At 40.5% G+C, this 10,633-nt stretch overlaps 1 protein-coding gene across 1 annotated transcript; it reads left to right on the forward strand.

The window, feature by feature from the left end:
• The first annotated feature begins 423 nt into the window (after positions 1-423).
• LOC124274177 lies at positions 424-3,501 on the forward strand. Its single transcript, XM_046709487.1, has 3 exons — positions 424-453; positions 1,418-1,446; positions 2,958-3,501. The coding sequence occupies exons 1-3, from the start codon at positions 424-426 to the stop codon at positions 3,499-3,501; spliced, it is 603 nt and encodes a 200-aa protein (XP_046565443.1).
• The last annotated feature ends 7,132 nt before the right edge of the window (positions 3,502-10,633 follow it).

Consider the following 10,633-nt stretch of genomic DNA (forward strand, 5'->3'; position numbering starts at 1 on the left):
GATCGGATGGTATAACAGTAATGATCCAGCCATGCTTTGAAATAAAATTATTTTTTGACCTACAAGCATACTTTACATGTATTAATGAATTCGTAGGCATAAGTTTGAGAGCATTTATGAATGTCTCCATCTGACAAAGCACACTTCAAAGTTTGGTCTCTGTGTGATAAAATAATGCTTACATATGTCAGAGTTTAAAGATCACCTAAAATAAAGCGTCGAACTCTTTCTTCAGATAGATAGTCATACAAAATCTAATAGCTCACTGAGAGCACTACAGTAAGTTGCGTACAAAACATTCGTTGATGGCAGACGACAAGCAATGACAAAAACATCACAATAGTTGAAAACGGCTAAAGCGATTGCAAAGGACATAATCAGAGTTGACTGTAATTTCTCCGCTTTCCACGAGGAGTTTGAATTATGGCACAGTGCCAGGACCGTGTGATCCACGTGAGCATGACGAGTCTGCTTTCACTATGAGTTATAAGCTCACAGTTTTCAGTTCACAGAAAGCATTGAAATGATGTAAGTTACCCGATGTTAGCCAGTGTTCTTGCATAGCAACAACACCGGGCCAGGCTGATATTGTCTGATTGATGTAATTCACCACTATAGTAGTCCACGTACATTCCATGTTAACAGAGAGAAGTCGTTATATTGTTGACACTGTGGAATAATGGTATTCTACTGGCTGATAACGTTATTGCGCATCATGATATCAATACTTGTTGCTGTACGATTCACTCGTCATTATGAGCTTCTGTTTCTTGGAACATAGTCTCTCTCACCGGATTCAAGGTGGCCAAAAAGTCTCTATTACCGGAAACATAGTCCCTCATAATCGTCAAAATCGAGAGTTACTTGTACAGTGCGTAATGTATCTTGATAGTTGGAACGAACATTTTTCTTCATTAGCCTGACAAAGGTCACACGCACATTTTGATCATGAGTATATTCATGAATGAGTTCCTTTACTGAATCGAACGACTCCTCAGCACTAATGTTATACAGTTAACAAGACGTTTAGTTTTGACTCTGGGGAACACCTTGAAGAGCATGATATCGTTTAGAGAGTGATCTGATAGGATGTGTAGTATTGTTCTTTACCTTATTATCACTCTTGTCTACGTTGTTGTTGTTCCGTTTCCGTGATGGGTGACGATCAACTTGGTTTCAGGAATCTGTGTGTTGTCTGTATGTCCTGGATCCATTGAGGGGAAGTCAGCGTCGTAGTTGTCGTATGCAGAAACATGGTGTTCCTGTTGTCCTGTGGTGGATGCGCACTGTTGTCGTTGATCTGACTGGATATGACTGGAATATGACGGGGTTCAGGGTTGGACGTATTAGTTTTGTCCTTCTCCAGACTCGCGCGATGTTTGCTCCACCGCTGTTTCACTTTGTTCTGTTGTTGCAGGTGTCGTTGGTGTCGAGTCCGTGTTCGAGGTAGATTCACTGTTAAGAGATCTACCTTTTACTTTGTCATTACAGTTCTTTATTTGACTAGAGAGGCTTGCAAATTTAGCATCAATTGTCTTTAATTTGGCATCGACAGAATAATTTGTTCTAATAGTTCACTTTCTAAATGTAGAATGTGATCTCGATATGATTTATTTTCTTGACTATACAGTTTCAGTTCGATCTCAGTTCTGACCTTCTGTTTTCAGAGTCACTGAGCTTAGATTGTAAAGGGTCTGATATAGATTTATCCTTTTCCTGGATAGTCTCATTTAATCTCATGATGTGATCAGAAAATCTACTTTCCATACACTGTACCCTTTCCTCCAACTTGCTTTGTCCACGAGAAACAATCTGTTTCAACTGTACAATGTGGCTAAGTATGGAACACGTTGAGTCGTTTGTCTCACCTGAAGCTCGTTCAGTGGGAGTAGTCGATGATGAAGATGTGCTGTTGATCTTGATTGGTGTATTGACGTTGGTGACGTCGTTGGCTGTTGATGGCGTACCTGGTGTCGACATAGATAGATGTCGTACACTTGCTCTGCTTGAGCACCTTAGTTTGCAGGACATGTGCAGGAATAGTACCTTCAATGTAATGATATAGGTAGTACACATCTTGAGAGCACACTTGTATATGGCCGGCGCTGTTGTTGCCCGGAGTATTTTTTTCTTCTCACAAGTAGACCAGCTGGAAGTTAACACACGTCTGCTTGGCGTAGTCATACAAACTCTCTCTTACATCATTTATTTCTTTTATGTGGTGGTTGTATATGTCTTGAATGCTGTCAATAAAGCTATCTTGTCTTGTCTTTAGAACCAAGTTTAGCTTTTATTTCCAAGTAGATTGACTTTGTCAATCTCATCACACGGCTGGGTGGTGTATATGTCTTCATTGTCCATGTCATCAGCCTCACCTATTGTTTCACATACATTGTTCTCGCTGTTCGAGACGTTCGAGTGTGCAATTGAAATTACCTTTAGATAATGACATGGACTAAGTTTAGACCAGGTACATACGTAGACCCAAGTTGACATGGATGCGACAAATGGTGTTGATACTCACCTGCTGGTTTGTGACGACGAGGGAATCGATCCTGCCGATAGTGGGCCTACCTTGCATTAGGTGATACATGCCAGCTGCCACACTCAGTTGATCTTGCAGACAGTGGAACAATGCTGTATAAAGTGATACACGTCTGCTGCTATAGTGACGACGGAGCGTTGCTTTTACAAATAGTTAGTAATTCGGATTGACTAAAATGACAAAAGCGCTGACCTTGCAGATCATGGACCTCCCTTGTGTAAGGCGATAGAGGACAGGGGTTCTAATGACAAGGACGCTGACCTTGCAAATCGTGAACCTACCTTGTGTAAGGCGATAGAGGCAGCGGCTATAATGACAAGGACGCTGACCTTGCAGATCGTAGTTCATGGGGCCTATCTTATGTAAGGCGATAAAGGCAGCGGCTATAATGACAAGATTGCTGACCTGGTAGTTCATGGACCACTGACATTGCTGACCTTGCAGACAATCGACCTACCTTGAGTAAGGTGATAGAGGCCAGCTACTATAATGACGACAAGAGCGCTGACCTTGCAGACAATCGACCTACCTTGGGTAAGGTGATAGAGGCCAGCTACTATAATGACGACAAGAGCGCTGACCTTGCAGACAATCGACCTACCTTGAGTAAGGTGATAGAGGCCAGCTACTATAATGACGACAAGAGCGCTGACCTTGCAGACAATCGACCTACCTTGAGTAAGGTGATAGAGGCCAGCTACTATAATGACGACAAGAGCGCTGACCTTGCACACAATCGACCTACAGCGGGTAAGGTGATAGAGGCCAGCTACTATAATGACGACAAGAGCGCTGACCTTGAGGCCAATCGACCTACCTTGAGTGATAGAGGCCAGCTATATAATGACGACAAGAGCGCTGACTTGCAGACAATCGACGACAGCGGTAAAGAGGCGCTGAGACCTTGCACACAATCGACCTACCTTAAGTTAGGTGATAGAGGCCAGCTACTATAATGATAAGAGCGCTGTAAGGTGATAGAGGCGCTGACCTTAGAGGCCAGACCGACGACAAGATGACCTTGCAGTCTGGATACTCCGGCATTCCAACACGAACGCTATAACAGTTACAGGCCACAATGAAAGCTGTGGAAACAAATGGAAAGAGTTTTTTTTATAGAGCTTGGTGTTATTGGCCTGACCCATAATGTAACATTATACATAAATCTCCCCGATGTAATGCTTGTCAACCTAAACAAAAGACCCAGGGCTCCGCGATATCTCACGTCAGCCATCTATCACAAGAACATACTGACTGATGCCACGACCCCTTAGAACCTTTGATTATCAGTTTCTGGTGAGAGTAAGGGACACAGTTCTCTTGGATTACCGCTTGGTCACCCGCTCTACCTCAATTTCCATATATCTGGAATATTGCTGAGTGCGGGGTAAAACTCAACTCACTCACTCAGTTTCCTACAGGTTTAATATGAGATTAATATGACGGATAATAGATCCTTTAGGTCTTTTACGAAGTTGACAAGATTTCCTTGACTTCTCCTATAATACATTTCTACAGTACCATGTATTAGAATGGCTTTCAATGGACTTCCGCAACCTCGTCTTAATTTCAGGAACAATATAACGTTTTGTTTATTGAAAGTCATGCCAAAAATCGGTGACGCTTTTTAAATTCAAACTTAAGAAAGTATTTTTTTATCTACCACTTACATAAGATAACTGTAGCAAGCAGAACTTTGGCTGACTTTGGCGCCAAGTCTGGGCACTCCAGATAGAAAGGCCTCATGATGTATTCAGCAGTGACTAGACACCCCAATACGGCCGCTAAAGGGCGCACAACAAACAGCTGAGCCCACAACACAGTGAATCCGGCCATGTCTCCAAAGGCTGCTCTGACGTAAGTATAGCTTCCGCCAGATTTCTTAATACGAGTACCTGAAACAGCAGACCAACACAGGTCATCGCGAGAATGTGTTTCGATGATGACGGCAATATCGTCTGTATTATGAAAAGGCATTGTATTTAGTGAGCCTTGTGAGCAATGAAAATTCTTTTGTAATGGGCCATGTAAGAATGACATTATATGATATATGACGCTTGTGTATAGTGGTAAATACCCTTAGGAATACACATATTATTTGGCAGGTCTTGTCATACTGACATTCTTCTTGAAACTTAGATTTATTTCACTTCAACTGTTACCCAATTGCAAAACAAAAATGTGTGTTGTGTCATCGAGTGGTCCAAATTCTATCAGTAGATTGAAATGACGAATTCAGATGTCAGTTAAGATCGTTTCTAATCTGCATATATGTATCCTGTGTGGACGTAAATCGTAGTTTTCACACCAACATTTGTACAACTTCAGTGAGCCTCGATTAAATCAAATACGAAGATGTCTAGCTGGCATTAATGAAACTAGCATATGAAAAAACAAAGTAATCTTTCTACTGTTTTGTTCACAGTACAACACCACTGCAACGTCATTAAATTTTTCCGATGGAAAGTTCAGGCATCGTGACGTTATGACGTTATCGTACTTAACAGACTATTGTTCGTCATGTTTCCAGACTGAAATATATTGCCACACTTTCAGTTCAAATTATCGAAACTACAACTCGTCACTGAACAACGTTAACGATGTAAGCATACATGTTTACAAATGTTTTTGCGAAAGAAGTGATTCTTTATCACGGTCCATATTATCTCTTGCAAGACTCTCTCCCTGTAGGGATCGACCCAAGTTTACCACATAACAATAAACTGTCCCCTACAGAGTTGAAAAACAGATTTCAACACTATTTTATTTCTTACCGATTTGGGCACCAAACTGTTACTGACAAACACTTAGCAAATTTGGTATTTCTGCACTTATCTACCACCTACAAAATTTGGAGACCATACCATTCCCTTCTTGATTTGTCACTTGGGTACCACCTACCGAGTTCGGCGTAAGACAAAGCTCCACAGTAGCTTATGAAGCCACAAAACACCCACACACAGATGGAGAGCCCTAGAGATGCTCCAGCACCAGCCAACACCGAACTTGGGCTGACGAAGATGCCGCCTCCTATGATGCCGCCGGTGACGTAGCTAATGGCGCTAATGACGCCGAGCTGCCTCTTAAGTCCAACTGTCATGTTGATGCTGTCAAAGTAAATACATAGGGAGAGTGACAGGGTTTTGAATTGCGGCTAAATATAAGTTATTGCTGGGGTAACAGATATTGTTCGGAAATGTCACCAGTATTATTTGACTTATGCCATGTGTTCATGTGTTCTTTTCAGATGAACAATCGACGGGCCTTTGCAACTATTTGCGACAGGTGCGCAGGATGGCACATTCCAAGCTCACCTTTAAGCGAACATTCATACCCAGATCCTCATGACATAGTATTATTGGCATAAACGACATATTTTAGCAGAAGTTTCTTTAAATCCCTTTGTAGAATGATTACTTGTTTTGTTTATCGTTTAACGCCGCAAAATTCCATCTTTATGGAGGTAGTCTGAAAAATATTGAGTCTAGATCAGACAATCCAGTGATCAACATCATGAACATCGATATACGCAATTGGGATACGCAAGCCTGACCACTTGGTAACGACAAGCATAGGTTGGTGAAGACCAATTCTAACCAGGATTTTCACAGGTCCTTCAGTGAATAGGTACCAGGGGAGAGAGAGTCTTTATTTCCTCCAGACGATCATCCGAAGATCAAACATATTATATATATGTAAATACAAGAAAGGGGGCAAAGTTACAAAAATTGATATAGATGTATATACAATTATATTAATCAAGATGATTACCTAAAGCTACAATTTACATAAGAACTTACATTTACATGTTTATACAATTAATTTATACAAGAAACTTCATGAGCATCGATATACGCAATTGGGATTCGCAAGCCTGACCACCTGGTACCGAAAGCATAGGTTGTCGAAGACCAATTCTAACCAGGATTTTCACAGGTCCTTCATGGAATGGGTACCAGGTGGTGTCATCAATGATTTTTCAGCGTACCACGCAAATAATTTTCATTATGCCCAGTGGCCCATTGTCACTCAATGAAAACTATTAATAGTTCCATGGAAACAGAGCCCATATGTCAGTTTTATGCTTTTCACTGGGTTCTATTTCTATTCTTGTCCCCATTCACTCCAAACGATCGGAACGATGCGACCATTCACCAGAGGACAGCCACCATATAGCTGGAATATTGTGAGTGCGGCGTAAAACTAAACTCACTCACTCACTCTTTCATCCACCAGAGAGGGAGACCTTAACACATCTTCAGTCAAAGCTCAACGCTGTTTAATCAGCCTTCCAGCAAAACAGATTGTAAACCATTCCATGAACCGGCAGGTGCTTAACCTCTCCCTTACATTTACACACTCGTTACTGACAGCAGTTTACATTCAACATACGTTACGTATATTTTCCATTTATTATTGATTCTAAACATATTGTTTGAATAAATGTTATCACCATCACAAGTATAAACATTTTCAAGGATCTTAATCACTGATATGTTTTTTTGGGTACGTTTTGTTTAAAAGGTGACAAATGGTTGCATGTTGTTGACAGTTATGTTTTTCACGTTGAGCTGTTCGCAGTCGGTGTTTATATTCACGACGTACAGCATGCCACAATATAATCATGTTCATTTTAACGCCTAGCAAGAGAGGCAAGAAAGAAAAAAAGGATAAATAAATCACTTGGAAAAATCAAAGAACAAATATGAAACAACATTGTGTGGGTATTGCTTATAGAAAATAGGAATCGGGAAGGAATCGCATCGGTTATGTTAACGATAGTAGGAATGCCAATTAGCCTCATTCCGCAAGTTTCCTTTTCCTTGTATTTGTGTATTGCACTAATGGATTATGTCATCTGCGGAATGTTCTATCATATCGTGTGTCTAGACGTCTATAAACGAAAAGGCATGTGAACATAACCACTACACGCTGTGGTCGGTAGCGGTGTTGTTTTACATGTAAATGTAGCACGACGGTGCCTGAAATGGTCTTATCATATCAAGTGTTTACACTTCTATGTTAACGTAACCGCTGTTGGAGTAATGATGTTGTTTTACATGCAAACATAGCACGACGGTGCCAGAAAATAATTACAACAAGTCGCTGTTAACCCACGAAACAGGTGCTATTGGATGTAAATGGCATACAAACGTGGTCACAAAATATCAGAGTGATGACATCAGGTCTCTTGGTATTGTCACAGCGTGCAATGTCATAGCGAGTTACACTACGTATATGCACCATCATGTAGCATTCTGCATGCATGCAAGGCTGACCAGGAAGGTATAGTCATAGTCTTATCTGTGTTGGTATTGTCATAGCCTGAAGCGATTAGGCAAGCTAACCATTTAGATATTGTCATGGAATAAAGCGTGCAGGCAGGCAAATTTCACCAGGTACACATTGTCATGGGATGCAGCGTGTAGGCATGTCTGATCAAGTACACCTTGTCATGGCATGCAGCGTGTGGGCAAGTTTAACCATGTAATATTGTCATGTTATGCAGAGTTGGCAAGTTAAACCATGTATATATTGTCATGGCATGAAGTGTGTTGGCAAGTTAAACAATGTACATATTGGTATGGCATGCAGAGTAGGCAAGTTAAAACATGTACATATTGTCATGGCATGAAGTGTGTAGGCATGTTAAACAATGTACTTATTGGTATGGCATGCAGAGTAGGCAAGTTAAACCATGTACATATTTTCATGGCATGAAGTGTGTAGACAGGTTAAACCATGTACATATTTTCATGGCATAAAGTGCGTAGGCAAGTTAAACCATGTACATATTTTCATGGTATGAAGTGTGTAGGCAGGTTAAACCATGTACATATTTTCATGGCATGAAGTGCGTAGGCAAGTTAAACCATGTACATATTTTCATGGTATGAAGTGTGTAGGCAGGTTAAACCATGTACATATTTTCATGGCATGAAGTGTGTAGGCAAGTTAAACCATGTACATATTGTCATGGCATGAAGTGTGTAGGCAAGTTAAACTATGTACATATTGTCATAGCATGAAGTGAGTAGGCAAGTTTAACCAAGTACATATTGGTATGGCATGAAGTGTGTAGGCATGTTAAACCATGCACATATTGGTATGACATGAAGAGTAAGGAAGTTTAACCATGTACACATTGTCATATCATGAAGCGTGTAGGCACATTTAACCAAATACATATTGTCATAGCATGAAGCGTGTAGGCACATTTAACCAAGTACATTTTGTCATAGCATGAAGCGTGTAGGCACATTTAACCAAGTACATATTGTCATAGGATGAAGCGTGTAGGCACATTTAACCAAGTACATATTGCCATAGGATGAAGCACGTAGGCACATCTAACCAAGTACATATTGTTATGGCATGCAGCACGTAGGCACCATCTAACCAAGTACATATTGTTATGGCATGAAGCGTGTGGGCATGTTAAACCATGTACATATTGTCATAGGATGAAGCCTGTAGGCACATTTAACCAAGTACATATTGCCATAGGATGAAGCCTATAGACACATTTAACCAAGTACATATTGTCATAGGATGAAGCACGTAGGCACATCTAACCAAGTACATATTGTCATAGGATGAAGCCTATAGGCACATTTAACCAAGTACATATTGTCATAGGATGAAGCACGTAGGCACATCTAACCAAGTACATATTGTCATAGGATGAAGCCTATAGACACATTTAACCAAGTACATATTGTCATAGGATGAAGCACGTAGGCACATCTAACCAATTACATATTGTTATGGCATGCAGCATGTAGGCATGTGTAACTATGTTGATATGTAAAGTACCATCATTATAACAAATTCCACACTGCTCGTGTTTCACTGTATAATGAAATACGACACAACCAGCAAGAAATAATGCAGTGAATAACTAATAGAGCATTACAGATGAAACTACCCATTGCGATGACAATGAACTTACTCAAATGCGTCACGCCGATACATTTCTGGGGCTTTAATCCCACAAGCGATTAACCAGAATGAATGAGTGAGTGAGCTTATATTTATCGTCACATCAGCAATATTTAAGCCATATCGGGACCACAATAATCATTCATCATGCTAAAGATCACTAAAATTAGAAATTAAAAACTTGTTGACGATGGACAGTAAAACTATTAGAGTGTCACAGATAAGGTAAAACTAGCATGTAATCATAAAACGATATTATTAAAGAGAACAATACACTTTAAAAGTGGGCTAGAGATCGCTAGCAACGAAAAATAGGCCACCATATTAAGGACCGTGGGGACTTACAATACTTCTGCTTCCTGCACGGTTTCCTAGCTGGATTTATACCATCCCTTCAGCTGCTAGGGATTGTACGTAATGTTAGCCATTTATAAAAAGAAACTACAAATAATCTACGATTGACAACGATGGTAGATATCAATATTTTGTGTAGGCTTACATACCTCAACCAGAATGAGGTCATGTTTTTATACCTAATATAAAACAGGTAACATATGCATGGCGATTAGCAAAACAGCGGAAGGGTAGTAAAGAGGCAACGAATGGCACTTCCTTACTCATAGCTTACCAGTTGCTTGGAAAGGTCCTAGAAATAAACCTAATTCGACTTACCTGCAAGACGAATGTATGCACAGTCAGGCTTCAAATAACGTTATTCCGACAACTTTCGTAACACGAGCAAGACCATAACATAAGTCCATGATATTAATAGAAAACACTTTTACATCGGGACGTATGTTTTGGAGTAATGGGAGCTGTAGTGTTGCACCGTGAAGATAACTAGGCGCCACCAGCGTGAAGACCTGAAAGCCTGGGGCAGATATACATTGTTTATGGGTAGCTTAAGTTACTGGTGGCAGATGTGAAGAAAAACACATTTGTCAGCCCGATGTTAGGCTTGATGATTCAGGTTCCAGAAGGTGTCCGAATACATCTACAAAATGGCAAGGTCAAGAATAGATGTATTCTGTCAGTATTCTGAGGACTGACGTAGATGTAACATGTGAGCTGCCACTGCCTTTGCTCGAAATCTCTGCCGGGCAACCAAATTGACTGGTGAAGAAAGAACTGTTTTTCTGTGTTGTA

The sequence above is a fragment of the Haliotis rubra genome, unplaced genomic scaffold, assembly GCF_003918875.1.
Source record: "Haliotis rubra isolate DU_JTF1 unplaced genomic scaffold, ASM391887v1 Scf1887, whole genome shotgun sequence".
Lineage (NCBI taxonomy): Eukaryota > Metazoa > Mollusca > Gastropoda > Lepetellida > Haliotidae > Haliotis > Haliotis rubra.

Bases quoted from the DNA above. Each gene is read 5' to 3' on its own strand.
- LOC124274177 (XM_046709487.1), top strand. From the start codon at position 424: ATGGCACAGTGCCAGGACCGTGTGATCCAC. The intron at 454-1,417 runs GTGAGCATGACG...CTGTTGTTGCAG, and splicing joins GCCAGGACCGTGTGATCCAC to GTGTCGTTGGTGTCGAGTCC. The intron at 1,447-2,957 runs GTAGATTCACTG...CTGACCTGGTAG, and splicing joins GTGTCGAGTCCGTGTTCGAG to TTCATGGACCACTGACATTG.